Source organism: Natator depressus, chromosome 25 (genome assembly GCF_965152275.1).
Source record: "Natator depressus isolate rNatDep1 chromosome 25, rNatDep2.hap1, whole genome shotgun sequence".
NCBI classification, from domain to species: domain Eukaryota; kingdom Metazoa; phylum Chordata; order Testudines; family Cheloniidae; genus Natator; species Natator depressus.
Genome location: NC_134258.1, coordinates 11,670,214 through 11,687,987, shown reverse-complemented (window position 1 = coordinate 11,687,987; position 17,774 = coordinate 11,670,214). Strand labels below are relative to the sequence as shown.

At 52.5% G+C, this 17,774-nt stretch overlaps 1 protein-coding gene across 1 annotated transcript in view; it reads right to left on the bottom strand.

The window, feature by feature from the left end:
• The window catches only part of ARHGAP45 (Rho GTPase activating protein 45), a 45,628-nt gene that overhangs the window by 5,487 nt on the left and 22,367 nt on the right, over positions 1-17,774 (bottom strand). The window contains exons 6-21 of the mRNA XM_074939546.1: positions 17,583-17,661; positions 16,163-16,300; positions 15,603-15,667; positions 14,725-14,835; positions 13,429-13,509; positions 12,542-12,721; positions 11,163-11,300; positions 10,580-10,770; positions 9,950-10,101; positions 8,133-8,210; positions 7,594-7,695; positions 5,934-6,097; positions 4,029-4,217; positions 2,927-3,064; positions 639-880; positions 52-310 (exon numbers count right to left, since the gene is read on the bottom strand). Of these exons, the coding sequence (XP_074795647.1) occupies positions 52-310; positions 639-880; positions 2,927-3,064; positions 4,029-4,217; positions 5,934-6,097; positions 7,594-7,695; positions 8,133-8,210; positions 9,950-10,101; positions 10,580-10,770; positions 11,163-11,300; positions 12,542-12,721; positions 13,429-13,509; positions 14,725-14,835; positions 15,603-15,667; positions 16,163-16,300; positions 17,583-17,661 (2,307 nt within the window). The remainder of the gene's footprint in view (positions 1-51; positions 311-638; positions 881-2,926; positions 3,065-4,028; positions 4,218-5,933; positions 6,098-7,593; positions 7,696-8,132; positions 8,211-9,949; positions 10,102-10,579; positions 10,771-11,162; positions 11,301-12,541; positions 12,722-13,428; positions 13,510-14,724; positions 14,836-15,602; positions 15,668-16,162; positions 16,301-17,582; positions 17,662-17,774) is intronic.

Below are 17,774 nucleotides of genomic sequence, written 5' to 3'. Positions count from 1 at the left end.
ACCCCCTGACCCAATTCTAGGACTTGTAACTCGACTAGGAGGGACTCCCACCTGGCTAGAGTGCCTGGTCCCCTCTTCGGCATCCTCTGTGTGTTTGTCAGAGCTAGTCAGTAGCTGAGCCGCCTTGTTCTCGAAAATGGTTGAGTAGAAGATGATAAGGGCCTCAATGATGCGAGCCTGGTGGGGGTAATCGACCAGCGAGGACAGGGAGATGGTGGCCTCGGTGGGCCGGGGGCGCATCAGCGTTGGCCCGAAGACAATGCCCAGGTTGCTCGAGGTCATTTTGTTATCCTGTTCTACTTCCACAATCCTGAAGGAGCCAGGGAGCAGAAAAAGACGTGTTCATGGGAGAACAGGATGGGAAGGGGGACCGGAGTGGAGGGGGAGGAGAGAGAAAGGGACAGATGGAATTCATACTGCACAGGGGCTGCTCTGCCTGTAGTCCAGGTATCCCACTTCTCCGGGCGGAGTGACAGCGTCTGTATGGGAGGAGAGGACTCCACTGCCCTCAGACCTAACTTCCATTTTTGGGAGGGAGGCTGCCTAAACCCCCACCCTCCCATTTCAAGGATGGGGGGGGGGGGTGTTGCAGCATCACTAACAACCCCCCCCTTGCAGCTCTCCTTACCCCTCCTCACCTTCTCAGGTGCTGCACGATGTACTGCAGCGTGGCCAAGTTCTCCCGTGGAAGCTCCTTCAGCAGCTCCTTCAACTTTGTCACCAATATCACCACCATCTTGTCCGTCTCAGCTCCCTTGTCCACCAGCTCGGGACCTCCCTTCCCAGCCTTGGTCTTGGTCTCACCCCCACCTTGCAGGCTTTCCTTGGCCAGGCCCATGAGTTCATTGTACAGCCGGAAGGGCATGATGGGTTCTGGCAGCTTCAAGAAAGAACAGACGGGGGAGATGAGTCCGTGAAGGCAAATGCACAGACTCAGCGCTCACCAGGGCCAAGGCTGTAAAGCAATTTCAGATAACAGGAGATGCCCCTAGGCTCTAGGGCGGTCCTCTCCTTCCTGAATCTGCTCCCTGTCCTAGCTCACTGTGCTGAGAAAACTCTCGTCCTTTCTTCAGCAAACTTCTATGGTAAGGAAACCTCCCAAACGCTCCTGAGCTACCCACAATGCAGTGAGGGAAGGAAAGGGCCTCTCTCTCTCAGCCTCCCCTGCTTGCTAGGCACTCAGTCATCAGAGACCCGGCTTTACCCCTGTGCCACGTAAATTCAGCCCCATCTTGCTATTTATTCCTGTAAATTACACACTCGTTTATCCCAGAACTTTGGATTTACCGAGCTCCTTCCCTCCCAATGCACTACAGGTCCCGAACACCACAGCCATGCAGCCACCTCTGGGGTTAAGCAGGCAACTTGCTGCACAATGCTGAGGGGAGACTTTGGCCAAGGATGTTTTTGGGGGCTCGCTAATGGCCCCGGGAAGCAAACACGAACTTGGTTTGCAAACTGCACGGAACTCAGTTTAGCCACCATGGAGGCCAGAGGGTGGCGTCAGTGCTGTTGGCATTCAAAAGTCTGTTTCCAGGGAATCTTGATGCTTCAAACCTTTAAGCACCAACCACTGAGCCGCTCCCTCTGGCATGTCTGAGTGATGACACGGAGACTTCCTGTCTCATGAATCATGAAGACTTCCTGTTGCTTTGGCTTGGTTTTCAGGCTGCTCTAACTAGGGACTTGAAAACAGAGTCTAACGTTGAGCGGCTTCTCTCTTTCCCCTGCTTGGCTGTCCTGCCTTTCCAAACAGGCGACAGGTCATGTCCTCAGCCGCTGTAGTTCACCATAGTTCCACTGCCTTCAAAGAGGCACTGCCCGCTTGGAGACTAGGGGAGGGTCTGTCCATAAACCCCTGCCCCTAAGGAGTTAACAGGTGCGAGGTTACCAAACCCACAGTCTAAAGCGAAAGAGAAGCTGCTTCCCCTTCTGCCTTGCAGCGTCTGTTGTTTGAGGATGTGGGCCGCCCGTTTTAATGGGCTAGTTTCACATGCTGGGGCCTTGGCCAAAGGAGAACTGGGAGAGTCGTCGGTACCAACCACCTTGAACGCCAAGGCATGAACAACAGCCGCTGCACCAGAACTGGCCTTGCAGGGGTGTGTGTGTGTGTGCGTCTGTCTGTCTGTCTAATGCTGGGTTCACAGAATGAAGCTTGCAAACTACCCCTGGACCAGGCCCAGCATGAGCAGTGGCCAGGCAAGAATCCCCCCTATTGTGCCCCTTGCCCATACATCCCCAACCGCATGCCTTATCTCTGACTTGGAGGGACACCCTCTAGGCATGGGTGAAATCGGTCTCTGTGGTGTGCCCCTGAAGGGGTGAATTGGTGGACTGGCAACTGCCACGGTAGTTTTGCAGTGTGGGCACCTGTCCACCAAGAAATGATCTCATTGCATGCAGGCTGCCAAAGAACCGCTCGATGGACCATCTTCAGCAGTGTTGTCAAGCATTCAAAAATCATGAGTCATCTCGCCCGCAAAATAAAGCAGGAGTGTTTTGTTTGTTTAGCAACCAATAGATTTGGGGGGGTTGTACTTGCCTTTTGGTTTCAGAGTCATTGAGTTCACAAAGGGCTACAAACTTGCTTTTGCTTTAGATGAGATTTTGGGGGAAGTCCTTTCTTTCAGGAGTTGGGACTTTAAGAAAAAAACACCAAAGAGCAGGATAAAATCCCAAAAGTTGGCAATGCTGCTTTAGGTTCCTACCGGCCTGCTTTGAATTTGGATATATGATTTCAATACCTTAGGTCTCTACCATTGGCATGGACCAGCCAGCATACAGAGTTTAACTCTAGTTTGTGGCTGAACTCCTCCTGCCAGAGGTGACCCAGTGGGGCTGGGTATGATCCCCGAAAAGACTTCCTTTGGCGATTCTCCACCTCATGCAGTGCAGAGAGAATCCTGGAGGGTCAGGAACTTGTTACCTGTCGCAGGTAGAGCTTCAGGACGTTGCTGATATCGTGAGGGGAGGCTTGGGACAGCTCCACCAGCTCCTTCCCATTCTCAAATGCCTGGCAAAGCTTCTCCACGCGTGTCTTCACGCCGTTGACTCGATAGATGCCCTGCAAAGGGGGACATGAGGTTCAAAGGAGACCAGGAGGGGTGTTTCACCACTCGCTCACCCAGCACAGTTGGCTTATCACCCCATGCCTGGTTCTGTGGTTAGAAACAACAAATCAAAAGACTGGGACTGTTCATCTTGGAAAGGAGATGACTTGGGGTGGGGGGTAAGATAGAGGTCTGTAAAATCGTGAATGGTTTGGAGAAAGTGAATAAGGAAGTATTATTTACCCCTTTGTATAATATATGAACCAAGGGTCACCCAATGAAATGAATAGGCAGCAGGTTTAAAACAAACAAAAGGAAGCACTTCGTCACCCAACGCACAGGTAACCTGTGGAACTCATTGCCAGGGGATGTTGTGAAGGCCAAAAGTATAATGGGGTTCAAAAAAGAATTAGGTAAGTTCATGGAGGATAGGCCCATCAATAGCTATTAGCCAAGATGGACAGGGACGCTGCCGCCACGCTCTGGGGGGCCCTAGCCTCTGACTGCCAGAAGCTGGGAGTGAACGACAGGAGATGGATCATTCAATGATTGCCTGTTTTGCTCATTCCCTCTAAAGCACCTGGCATTGGCCACTGTCAGAAGACAGGACACTCGGCTAGGTGGACCATTGGTGTGACCCAGTATGACTGATCTTATGTTATTCGTAGTTAGTTATATAACAGCCTTTAAACCCAAGTGCTGTTATTTGATGCCTCAGTTTCCCCATCTGTGAACCAGGAGGTGTCTTACCCAAGGTTACAGATAATCTTGGCTCTACTACTGACTCTAGTTCCTGGCTCCCAGCTCTCTAGACCTCTCTAGAAGCAGTCTGACGTTTTCACGGCGGGATACAGGCTCTGGGAAAGGAGCTGGAGCTCATGAGCAAACCAGCCATTCCTTGTCCGGGTTACAAGGGCAGTCAGCCACCGCAGGGAGCCCAGCACGATTGGGCCAGAGGTCAGAAAGAGGGTGCCTCACCTTGGTTTTCAGAGCCCGCTTCTCGATCTCACAGATGCACTTCTTGATAATGAAGGGGATGCCGTCCGAGCTGTTCTGGGACGTCTGTGTGAAATCCTGGCCAAAGAGCTGCAGCTTCCCTTGGAGTTTCTTGTGGCCGCACTGGATGGCCAGGGTCTCCAGACATTTTTTGTGGCAGGCTAAATAGCACTGGAACCGACAGGAAGATGGTTGGTGGAAGAGAGAGAGAGAGAGAGAGCGCTCTATGGTGAATAAAGCTTCAACTTACAGGGGCAGCTACCGTATTGTACCATGTCTCCTGCCTGGGAGACATCAGAGTGCCAATCAGAGCAGATGCACTGCATGCCAGAAGAAGTGCGTAAGAGCTGTGCTGAGAGGAGCAGCACTCCAACAGCCGGGTGGGTGGGAGATTGCCTGTCTGTTGGGATGGACCCGAAGCCATTCCGTAGCCAGAACATGTCCCAAAAAACAAAGAAAACAATCTCTTCCAAACGCAAAGGGAGAGGAGATAGGCAGGGACTTCCCCAGCCCACCGAGCAGCGGGCCAAGGAAGCAGCTGCTCTGTGGAACATGCTGAGAGAGAGATTTCCAACTGGGCTGTCCCTGGGCCTCCGTTTTTGCAGGTTCATCTTGCACCTGCAGTTAAGGCCTCTTGTACATCAGTACATCGAGGTCAGAGATTTAAGGGATTGTGCCCCCTTTTTGACCTGAATGGCTCGTCAAAGGTCAGGGCCCTGGGGGTGTTCCAGTTGGAAGCAGAAACTGATGGAGTCTTGTATTTCTGTGATGCCATCTTGTTTAGTGACAAGGAGTGTGCAAAGTCCTGCTTCTCCGAGTGCAGGCGGCACCGTGAACAAAAGGACAGATTCTCAGCTTGCAGCCCCAAGCCTCTTTGGCCAACACCAGACCCAAAAGCTCCAGCTCTAGCTTTTCCCATGGTCACTTTGTGCTCCCAGGCTACTGCATGGCTTTCTCGCTGTTTGCCTCTGCCTCTCTCCCTGTTTTGTGTGTCCTGCCTTCTCTCCCCCCCTCCCCCCCCCAAGCACACGCACCAAACACAAACACTCAGCTAAATCTCTCTGCCCGCTCAGTCCAAGCTCTCTGGTGGGTTCACAACCCCCTTTTGTCTGAGGGATGGGGAGAAGAGAGGACACTGCTGATTAACTTCTCCTGCCAGTTATGTTAATTGAAGAGTGTGTTCACATCCAATCTCAAAGAGGTGTGGGATCCACCAGTGTGTCTCAGCATAACAGCATAGGCGCCGACTCTGTGGGTGCTCCGGGGCTGGAGCACCCATAGGGAAAAACTGGTGGGTGCTCTGCACCCACCGGCAGCCAAGCTCCCCGTCCCAGCTCACCTCTGCCTCCTCCCCTGAGCGCGCCACGTCCCCGCTTCTCCTCCCAGTGCTTCCCGCCACAAAACAGCTGTTTCGCGGCATAACAAGCTGTGGGAGAGAGGCAGGAGGAGCGGGAAGTTGGAACGCTCAGGGGAGGAGGTGGGGCCGTGGCAGGGATTTGGGGAAGGAGTCCAATAGGGGCAGAGTTGGGGTGGAGACTTTGGGGAAGGGGTTGGAATGGGGGGCAGGGCAGGGACAGGAAGCGGTGGGTGGGGGGGGTTGAGCACCCACCGGCACCAGGAGAAGTTGGTGCCTATGCATAACAGGACTTACATTGCAGGTGCATATTTGCTCCCACCCTTATATGAAGCTGCAGAAAGACAGTCCACCAGCTGAGACTCTCGTGGAACGAAGATATGTGAGAAGTTAGATGCTGTCACCCAAAGCACTTGCAGGTTCAGCTGAGCTCACTTGGTTCCCAGTTCACATCAGTGCAGCTGCGTACCTCTCCAGGCTTCTACTTCATCTACCCCTCCCTTCCCCCAGGCCTGCTTCCCGTCTCTCCCTACCTCCTCGCACTCCGCTCCCTGGAAGTAAACGTAGCTGTTGCATTCCCGGCATTTCGAAGGGGTGCGAAGTTTTCTCAGCCGATGGGTCTGGGCAGCCTTGGATAAACCCACGTTTCGGAATGGGCCCGTCGGAGCCGTCATTTCAGGGGCTATCCCATTGATGCCTGGAGGCAAACCAAGAATAAATCCATCCAAAATCCATGTGACTCAGAGGAGCTGACATAGGGGATATCGGAGCCCAGGAGCACTTCCAACAGACCAGTCAATCAACTGGCCATGTCCATACTCCAGTCACGTCTCAGATACCCTACAGCCTAAGCTTTAGAGTCAGCTCCTCTAAGTAACCTGGGTCAAATAAACCTGTTCCCACCTTCTTTCTAAGCCCATGATCATCCATAGGGATTTCATGGCCCTGGAGACATATGGAGAACTGTAGTTTCACCATGCGCTGTCTAGGCAGTCCTCACCCATCTCTTCTGTGCTCTCCTATTTCAGGAGATGAGAAGAAAACACCACCAGTTTGGTTTCTAGCTGATTGATTTAACGCCCAACAGCACAGACTGCGAGCTAATCTCCAGGGAAGCTTGGCCAAAGTCTCCAGAAGGTAATACGAAAGCACATAATGCGGGGGCCATGGGAGACTTTCCGCCAGCAGCCCCTTCCCCTGCCAGGCTGAATTCAATCCTCAAATAACTTGCTTGGAGCTGACATTTTTGGGGAAACTTTCTTCCTTTTCCTGTTTTTATGTGAGATAACCAGCCATAGAGATCCAAAGCCCCCAGCGCCGAGTTAAGAGAGTCTGGAAAACGTGCAGCAAGCCTGGGTCAGACACAGCCCAGATCACAGTTCTGAAAGCACCATGGCAGCAAGCACTTAGTCACCAGCTCCCAGCCAACTTGTTTCCCTGTCAACTGGAAGACTCTAGCAAATGTACGAAGAGTCCAAGTGACTTCGATTGTTACATACGAGGAAATCCTAGCTCAGTGATTGGCTGAAAGTAGTCATGTGATAAATCAATGTGTTTCCGTTGTTTTCCTTCCAAGGTCAACAGTAGTGACAGGTCTAGTATTTAAGTTAATCAATCAGATTGCATATGCAAATCTCAGTGACCTGACTGGCTCAATAGTCAGTAATAGTTGATTTCCTCCCTGCCAAATGGAACTCTTCTAGTCACCTTCAGAACGTTAGTTAAAGTGCTAAGAAATCCATGGCAGTGGTGGAGAGATTTCCACATACTGGGGATATGTGTTAAAATTCAGCTCTTAATCTCGTTTTTTGGGGAATATCAAGGTTTACAATTTCTCGTGGGACAATGTCAGCCCCAATCTGCTGTCAGTTAGACTAATGGCACTCCCTGGACTCCAGTTTTTCCATAATTGCTCCAGTGTCACTGGGATTAGAACCTGGCCCCTCGTTTTTGCCTCGGTCAGTAGCATTCAGACTATGGCAGTTCCGACATCTGAACCAATTCATTCCCAGATAACTTTGCTGAATTCAGCAGAGTTACCCCAGGGATGAATTTGGCCCATTGAAGCAAACACCATCTTAATCTTGTCCTCGGTCAATCTTTTAGTCAAGGTAAGTCACTATCTGCTTAATGTTGTCAAGGTGCCTGGGTACTGAGCCACAGGCATGGTGGAACCTTTCCCCCATCACGTACTCTGTTCAAACGAGGCCGCATTCTCATTCTTCTCATCCAGCTCTTCATTAGAGGACATGGTGCCATTGGAAGACATCCGCTGGAACTTCTGGCTAAATGTACCTACCAAAACACAACCCACAATATGGAGCACGATTAGAGGCTAAACAGTTTCTCTTATGAATGTGTGTGTGGCCCACAGCCAAGTCCTGCGCCTACTAGGGGACGATGGCTCCAGAGTAGCTGTGAATTTTCCCCAGAGCTAGCACTCCCAGCCTGTCCCGTACAGCGCCTCCTGCTGGGAGGAACTGACGTAGCAGTGACATTCCAGTTCTGCTGTCATTCTACTGAGCCATCTGCCGTCAGAGGCTGGGACCAGAGTAGTAATCTGCAGTATATAGACTTATTTTAAACTAGAAAAATTAAGACACAAATCTCATCTTAGCACTCATGCTCTGCCCCCAGACTGGTCCCATTAGGAGATGTAGACTGGAGTAGCACAGGAGAAAGAAGCAGCCAGCCCTGTATTACACTGCTTCCCATGCGCCAGGTTACTCTACCTGAGGCTGAATCCAGGCTGCCCTCTGTTTCAATGATGGACGTTGGCCAAGACTTATGGACCTGGTGTCCTCTCCCACCTGCAGAAAGAACCACTTGACACGTGAGCTGCTGCTTGCTGGGTCCATGTGAGCAACATAGTTTAATTTAGAACAGCCTTGACACTGGTGGGCTCTCAGGCTGCAGAAAATCCCACTGCCCATGCTCCGTTTCTTGCTTGCAGGCGCGTTAGGACCAGGGGTGAGTGTTGCAGAGGGCAAGAGGGCAGTCTCAGCACCAGGGTGCAGGGAGGGGGGAATCTGCAGTGGACCCACTTCCAAGCAATGGGCATTAGAAGCAGCAGCAGCATGGACGGACTCTGAGAGGAGGCTCATCTGGGTGGGAAATTAGAGAATAATGAGCCCCTTCATCTTCCATCAGCATTACGGCAATTGAGAGCACTCAGCACCTAGCAGGATTGGGCCTGGGATGGGGTTAGCAAACCCCACACTGGAGAGCAAGGAGTTAAGGCGTTGCTCTGGGCCCAGGCTGCCCCAGCCAGGCACGCCACCCGTGCAAGGCAGGGCTTCAAAAGGGGAGAAGAGCAGCTCTGAAGGGGGCCAGCAATGGAGGGGGGCAGATGGCGGCTCTAAGAGTTGAAGTATTGCCCCAGGGCACCTTTCTGGAGGCCTCATTACACCGACCAGAGGAGAACCTGCGACAGAGAGCAGTGACTGGGGGTACAGGACAGAGACTCTGACTGGTGGTGTAGTCAGCAGGGGCCGGGGTAGGAAGAGGTCCAGGGAAGGCTGAGTGTAACCACCCATCTTTGGGCCCTGGACTGGAGATCGGTGGAAAGGATGAGCCCGGGCTCTCCTACCCGTATCTAGCAGACAGCATCTCCGAGAGGCCTACTGGAGGGACCCTGATTATTCAAAGGCCCAGCCCCTGCTCCCCCCAGGGCAGGAGGGGAGAGCCGGAAACAAGCACCTGACTACTAGGCAGCACTGTGGGGCAGTAGCGCACCGTTTACAGGGCCCTATAGTAGGAAAGGGAGGAAAATTATACTGAGGAGGGATCTGAAGGACAACAAAGGTCTCTTTGTTAAACACCCTCAGTGGCTTTGATCTCCCCGGCCTGATAAGAAGCTGTAGCTGCCATTGTATTTAGTATATGTATTCTTTACGCCATCCAATCCTAAACCAAACTTCGCACCCCTTGATAATCTCTACGTTATTCCCTGATAACCAGAAACTTCTGCGCTTAAACTCTGTACCATTTTCTTTTTATTTTAACATCATCTTAATACAATTCTTAAACCTTAAAGGACTTAGCCAAGTATGCTGGCAAAGATACAAGCACGAGCGCTCTCGGTGCTTCAGGGCACCAGTTTATGAGTGGTTGGGGTCAGGAAGAACAATTGCCACCTAATAGTATCGAAAGAATCATGTGCATCCAGAGCCTTTTCTCTAATGCATCCGGCATAGGCTGCAGTTGGAGACAGGATATGGGACTAGATGGTTGGCAGGGGCTGATGGAGACCCTAGAGTCGGTGGACCAGGGGTCTGTTTGGGAGGGGTAGCTGGAGGGATACCAGGCTGGATGGACCCAGGGTGTGCTTAGTAAATGATGTTCACTTTGGATCCCTGATTCCATTCCTCTGCCCCACACACGGATGGGCTCTCGCAGAGGAATTGTTCTCTGCAGACGGAAGAACTCACTCTGCCCCAGACCGTATTGCTAGAGAACAAAGTGTGGGGGGGGGGGGGGGAAGGCAGCTCTTCATCAGAGGACACGGTGTCTGACCTGCACCCCCAGGCACTGCTCTCCAGGAGCTCACCTCTCCGTTCCACGTTCACGGTCCCACTTTGCTGCTCCCTCGCCGCTGCCCCTCCCTCCGAGACGCCTCCGTCCTTGGAGGGTGCAGCCCCGTCGGCACAACTGAAGTCACTGGCATTAAAGCTGCCTTTCCGTGGCCGGATGCAGGGGGACCTGATGGCCAGAAGGAAGGTGAAAGGGATCATTCGATTGGGTGGAGAGGAAGGGGATGTTCAGCGACAACTTGCCTGCCGCTGCAGTCACCCACTCTGGGACCGCACCACCCTGGTATCCTACGTATCCAACAGCCTGCCTCACCAGTCAGCACCTTCCTTGCCAGCCCGCACCGCACCTTTGGGGAGGGGGTGGGACACTCCAGCAGGTGACGCTGCTGGGGGGAGCAGGGAAGCGCTGGCTATTGGGAGCTCTGCAATCCTCTCTAGCCTGTCCCAGCAGGAGATGCTGAAGGAAGCAGGGCAGGAGTGCTAGCTGCGTGGGGGACTCCCAGATTTTCCCAGGCTAGCCTCTCCCAGCAGGAAGCGCTGTACGCATGATGCAGGAGCACTGGCATTGAGAGTAGCTCATAGCCCCTCTCCAAGAGGGAGGGTCACAGGCAGCAGAGAAGATTATTTTGAAAGGGGGCCCTCCCTACCAGGCGTTCTGCGACACGTAGGGTTCAAAGTCGTACTGGGTCTCGGGTTCGTCTCCCCGCTGCATCTGCTTGACGTGGGAGGCGTACTGCTGCCCGGGGTCGTACAGCTTGCTGCTCTCACACAAGGTCTGGAAGTGGACGGGCTGGGGCGCTGTCTGAATGTGCATGATCTGGTAGAAGGAGATTGTGGCCTGAAATAGAGAGAGAGACTCAGAGAGGGGCGCAGGGGTATGTGCGACTGTACACGTGGTATGTGCGGAAGCAGCCCTTTGAGACTCTGCATGCTAGTGCCAGAGAGTCAGAGCTCCGTGCAGCCGGGACCCTGGGACACTGTGTTAGGCAGAGCTCCCTGGGTTACCTCTAGCTTTAAGTCTTGGCAGCGGTATTGGAAAGAACTTTATCTCAGGTCTGCTCCTCCTCACCCTCTCTTCTACAGAGAGAGGAGCAGCCAGCCCAAGTGGGAGCGTAGGTGCTTTTGGCATAACACAGCGAGATCTGGGCTCCTCACAGCAATGTGTGCAGAAGAGGCTGAGTACGGTCCTATCCCTCAGGCGGCTGCCTCAAGCCAGCGAGCCCTACTCACCGATTTCATGACCTGGTCGCTCTGCTTGATCACCTCGTGGATCTGCCGCAGGACGTTCACCTTGGTGTCCTCCAGCTCCTGCTTCTGTGTGTTGGCATCTGCGATGCAGGTCCGGTATGTGGCCATCGACTCCTCTGCCTGAAAGCACCCGAGAAAGTGTGAGGTGCTAACTGCCTAGCGGCGGGAGGGCAGGGAAGGAAGACAAACCCTCCTTTGCCCCTTGGGTGGCACTTACCCTACAGTCCCTCCTGCCCAGGCAGTTCCGATGAGCATTTAGCACTGACTGCCCTGGAGAATGAAGTCCTTGAGTCACATACCAGGTGCAGCAGCCAGGGCAATGCTGGGGCAAGCACCCCTGGCTGTTCCCCAGGCACTCCTGCACTCATCCTTGGCTTCTGTGCTGGGACAGCTGCCAACAAGACCAGCTGGGGAAGTTCTTTCAATGCAGACACTTGTCTGCTAGGATTCATGAGTTCCAAAGCTAGACCATTGTGATCATCTAGGCTGATTTCCTGTGTAACACCAAGTCATAGCTTTCCCCCCAAGATAATCCCTAGAGCAGATCTTTTAGAAAAACATTCCGTCTTGATTTAAAAATTCTCAGTGATGGAAAATCCATCACAACCCTTGGTAAGTTGTTCCAATGCTTAATTATCCTCATTGTTAAAAATTTACCCCTTATTTGCAGTCTGAATTTGTCTAGCTTCAACTTCCAGCCATTGAATGATGTTATTCCTTCTCTGCTAGATTGAAGAGCCCCTTACCAAATATTTGTTCCCCATGTAGGTATGTATCGACTGTAACCAAATCACCCCTTAACCTTCGCTTTGTTAAGCTAAATAGACTGAGCTCCTGGAGTATGTCACTATAAGGCAGGTTTTCTAATCCTTTAATCAATCTCACAACTCTTTTCTGAACCCTCTCCAATTTATCAACATCCTTCTGGAATTGTGGACACCAGACCTGGATACAGCATCTGTGTCAAGTCCCGCCGAACTCATTTCAGTGGCTGTCAGGGGCAGCGAATTCCCAACACAATTGGAGCCAGTGAACTAAAACACCTCGTTACAATAGGAAGGTGATAGCAGATTGGTTCAGTGGCACTGCTGTTCAGCCTGGTGAGAGACCCAGGTGGTCCTGGGCTGGTGCAGAGGGTTGGGATCTACCAGAGGCCCTGGTTAGTGAGTGATTCAGCACCAGTCCCTCTGGTCAGGTATGGAGCAGAAACACTGGTAGTCTGGGATGTGCTTCTGGCTGAAAGGATGGTTTGGAGATGTACGGTGTTTGGGACACGAAAGGCTCCGATGGTGTGGAGAGGGCTCCCTGCCCACTCAACATCCCAAACAGTGATGTTCTCCTAGCATCTCCCTGACCCTCACCTTATTCCTGGCCTCCTCCTCCAGCCGCCTCTTCTTGTCCAGGGTCTTGGTGGTGGTGTTGCTGCTGGTGTTCTGCTGTTCCTCTTCAGCCTTCACTGTCATATACATGGCCTTCTCGTGTTCTTCACAGCGCTGCATGTATATCTGCTTGGCCTTGCGCAGGTTGGTCTCAGCCTCTTGCTGCCGGACAAAAAATTGGGACCTTGATCCAAGGTAACTGGTCTAGGGAAAAGTCTGTCTGTCCAAGGAGAATGTTATCCTCCCCCTCCCTAGCCCCAGGGTCCTCTCCTCACTGGCCTGAAAGATTCTCCACTGCAGAATTACGGGATGAAGCTGAGTACTAACCAACTCTGCACACATATGGCTAGGAATGAGCATGGAGGGGAGGAAACTTAGACTGTAAACTCTTTGGGGCAGAGGCTGGCTCTTTGTTATGCATATGTACAGCGCCTAGCACGGTAGGGATCAGATCTAGAACTAGGGCCCCAGGCACTCCCGCAGGATAAATAATAAGGAAACAGTTCTGGGCTCTTATAATGAAACTGACAGGGGGGTTGGAAGAGCAAAGCTCCTTTCAATGGGAGAACTGCTTTCCTGCCCCCTGGGAGCACTGGGATGGTGGGGATGATGGGGGGATGGGGGGGCAGAAGAAGTGTTACAGTCCCTTGGATGCACATTTCTCGCATTGCTCGTCCATCAGGCTCACTGAAGAGGCCATCATAGACCAGTCCCGTGCGTGCTTGTTTCTAATGCCGGCACGAAGAGGGGCAAAGAATCTGACAATATGACTGACAAGATGCGTGGGGTGGGGGTGGGGGGGGGGCTGTCACAGCCAGGATACAATCACGGCACAACCCTATGGCACGCTGCAGCTATTTGTTACCTACCAGCTTCCTCTGGGCCCGGTGCCACTGCTCCTTAATCTCCTTCCTTCGTTTTTCATGTTCAAGGCGTCTCATTCCTAGTGGCTGGAATGGAGGGGGGGAACAGAATGGTTTTTAGTTGAGGCCAGTAGGGGGCGGAGTCAGGGGCAGAACAGCTCAGAGGCCTTTTTGACCTGTGCCTACATATGCTCTGCCCTGCTCGGGTCCTCCAAATGCACCAGTTTCCTTTACAGTGGATTGCAGTGCTCATAAACCCAAGGGCTTGCCAGCACCAGACAGCGCCCGCCATAGCACGGGCAGCTCCACACAGCTCTACCAGGTCACTTGACTCATTCCTGGCTTGCCCTGCCTACCCACTGGTCCTGTTCTAGTAAGCAGACTTTGCTGTGTGTTGCAAAGGCTGAGTCACTGGGCTACAGCATCAAGAGATGTGTGTTCTATCCCTGGCTTGCTCTGTGATATTAGGGAGTCATGTGCCTCAGTTTCCCCATCTGTAAAGTGGGGGTGCTGATACACACTTTCCTTTGTAAGGGGCTTTGTGATCTACAAATGAGAAGTGCTAGAGAAGAGTTGTTATCACTGATCATGCTGAACTAAGGGCGATTCTGTGTTGTGGACAAACACCTCGAAATTAGGTGGATGCTGTCCTGTTCATTTTCACTTTAGGCTGACATAAGCAAACGGAGCTCTCTGGCGGTGAAAGAACCATGCATTACCCTACTGTCCTGGGCACGCAGACCGGACCTAGCAGCTTTCTGCTAGTGACTAGCGCGTGTAACTTTGTCCATGCCGGGAACAATACACAGACTCTGAAGAGGCCTAAGCTGAGTTGGAGAATGGCGAAAATGAATTGTTTGGTTTAGCTGAACTTAGGGATGGTTGTGAGACCCTTTATCCAAACACCCCAAAGCCCAGGAGTTTGGATACATGATTCTGACTCTGGTGCATCTCCAGTTTGGAGCAGTAACAGGGGGGACGCCGGTAAATATCAAACCCAACCCCTGCCTTAGTTGAGTGAAAGGGAACTCTGAAGATCTGTGCCTGAAAGAGAAAGCCTGTGGTATAAAGACAGCGACAGGACAGCACTTCTACCACTGCAAAGTCTCTAGTGGGAAGGGGTTATTCTCAGGTGCCCTTTCCAGTAGGAGAGGGCACTTCCTGTTTCCAAGCCAGGAACTCAGGGGCATCAGGTGTTCACTGCAGATCAAACGGCAAACAGGGAAAGCAAATGCAGGGGATCTCTCCAGCCATTTGCACCAAAGCATCCCGTGCAGCTGTGGATGTGGGCATCTCTCCTACCTGCAGGAAGGTATGGTTCTGCAAGGTGGCAGCTGTTTGCACGATTGTGGCGCCGTACTCCATATCCTGCTCCAGAGCCAGCGAGTAGATCGACAGGAACGGCATGTGTGGCTGGAAAATTACAACACCCCCCGAGAGAGTCACTGCCACAGCGAGCACATGGCAGAGAAATGGTCCTAGCCGCGGGGCAGGGGGTGGAGGAGAGTGAGAGGCCCAGACTGTCTGTGTGCTGCCAGCAAAGGCCCCGAGCTAGCTTTTACATATAGATGAATTACGTACTGTCAGCACGGTGCAAAGGGGAAGAAGGGCAAATGTCAGAGGTTCTGTTGAGCTTGAAGTGCGTAACCTCATCCCCAGCAGCTCTCAAACCAGAGTGCCTGTAAAACTCTGCGACATGATTTTATACCAGAACCGCTTCCTCCTGGGATTCCTTCTAGCCTGGCTGGTAGATAGCTCACTCTCACCCAAACAGGTCCTATTGTTATGGGACCCAGAGCCTGGGTTCAAGTTGAAGTGAATGGTCGTTACTTGGACCGGGGGGAGGGAATTGGGCCCCTGGATTTGACACGAGGGAGCAGGGAGTCTCAAAAATGAAGCGCCATACCTAGAAATTTAGGGGTAAGATTTTCAGAAGTGCTTAGCACTGGCCTTTGAATTCCGTGCTCCCCTGACTGCAGTTGGAGCCAAGTTAGACAGTGCAGCGTGCTTCTGAAAAATTACACCCTAGAAGGGCTTAGCTGAACCGGTGAGGCTCTGGAAGTGCAGTGTTTCTCTCATGAACAGGGAGGTTTCCAGTGCTTGCTTCTGGTGTAAGTAAGGCCCAGACGTATGCAGGAACCCGACACAAGGGGTGTGCTTACATAGGAGCTCTGACCTACCTCCTGAGTGATCGTTTGCTTACAGCTGTTCACCATCTTCTGCAGTCCTTTGGCAAATTCCATCTCTGCAAGGGAAAGGAAGGAAGTGAAGATGGACTTAGAAGGCCTTGCCCTGCTGATTTTGTGTTTCATCACACACACACACACACACACACAAACAAACAAACAAACCCCCTTCGCCTTTTTCTATCAAGGTAGTAATTCTTTGCATGCACATAGATCTACTTCATCCATAGATCTTAAAGTGCTTTACACAGGAAGACAGGTATCATTTTATAGCGGGCCAGACTGAGGCAGAGACTTGCCCAAGATCATATAGAGTCAGTGGCAAATTCTGGAATGGAATTCAAGTCCTGACTCCCAGGCCTGTGCTCGGTCCATTAGGCCATAAATGACTCTCTCGGTCCCCAACCCATTTCTGGATCAAGGGGTCCCTTCAACCTCAAGCCCGTAATAAATACTACGAGAATGGGAGCTGGGAGTAGCACTGTGGCCCATTACGATGCCACCTTCAGGAATTCAGCATCTTGGGAAGCAGACTCTGTCCTCTCGCCACTCACCCAGAGTGGTCCTCTTCTCTAGGTAGTAGAAGAGGTCCTTCATGTACTTGGAGATGTTTTTGGCATACTGGAGAGCAACTTCCACGCCGCCCTCACACCGCTGGAGCATGATGTCCACCTCTTCTGCAGACGGACGGACTGTGACAGAGGGACACGGCGAAAGATGGGAGAGAAGGAGGAGATATAGAATTAGCCAGGCAATTAAGCTACGGCCAAGCACTCTCATCCACTGACTTACACACCCAAAATTGTCTTGTGGTTTCCAGGAGTCCTGCAGGGATCAAAGAGGCAGAGCTCCACCACGGGCTGGAACCAAGGAGCAGAACTGACCTCCTGAGCCACTGCAGGCTTCCCCCATGTCACCCTCCCCCATGGCATCAGATACAGACTTCCTGAGCTTTCCTTTAAAGCCCTTCATGACCCTGCCACACCCTACTAATCCACTCTCATGTCTCATGACACCTGTTGCCTGCCAACGACACCAGCTTCCGTCGCCTGTTTGTCTGTTTCTTCCACTCGCCAGAGCCGTCCCGTGAGGTGCTCTCCCCAAACGAGCCTGTCAAGCCATTACCCTGCCCTCCTTCAACCCCCTTTCCAAAGCCCACTTGTGCTGCCATGCCGGGATTGAACTTCCAGCTGATCGTGGCTAGGCAGGGGGCATAGTAAGGGTTACCGATACGTTTCTAGCATTTATAAGCAAATTGGCTTGATCCCGGCAAATTGCGCATGTAGTCAGCCGATAGAAAAGTGGGTTCTTGTTACTTCTGCCCTTTCCCGCCTCGCTCCACTCCCTCTGTCACACCAACTTTTGTTGTCTGGTCTGGTCTGTAAGCTCTTCGGGGCAGGGACGCTCTCTTACGTGTTCATGCGGCGCCCCACAGAACGGTTGGGGCCGTTGGGTGCTATTGCAGCGGTAGTGAAAATGATGAGGCTCTCTCGTCTCGGAGGAGACGTTGGCTGGACGGGCATTGCACCCGCTGGACGGTTTGCAGGAACGCTGCCTGCCTGAACTTGCCCACCACCTGCTGGCTCCGAGACTCAGAGAAATGCCACGAGCTGCACATTTCATGGCAAGTGTTTGTTACCAGCCCCTTTGTGCCCTCGGCTGTCTGGTGGGGCTGGAGAATGCAGTTTTAACTGCTTTGGTGCTGCCTTTCGTGCCGGGTTCAGGGGGCAAGAATACACCTGCAGTGAAGCCTCATGTACTTGTCACTTGCGCCCCGCAATCCTGTGGAACGCGGGCATTCAGCACCACTGCAAGCCAGGGACTTGCACCGGCACGTTTCTCCCTGAACCTCAATAATGGAGAGGGAACGTAATGTCCTCTGAGCCACTCTGCTCGTCCTGCTGCCCAGACTTCCCTGCACTCAGCAGGATTTATTCTGCACCCAGCCACTGGAGATGATGAAACATCACTCACCTGGATCAAATTTTTCCATGCCGGCTGGCATGCCGTCTGCGCCCTGCCCAGGGATCCCTCCGTAGAGGTTCTCCATCGACTGTTGGGGTGGGGAGGCAAAAGATCTCGTTAGAGAGTGAGAAGTAGGTGCAACGAGTGAAGACGGGAGCAGGCTGCCACAGGGGTTTTTCAGAAGCCAGGAGATGGATATAG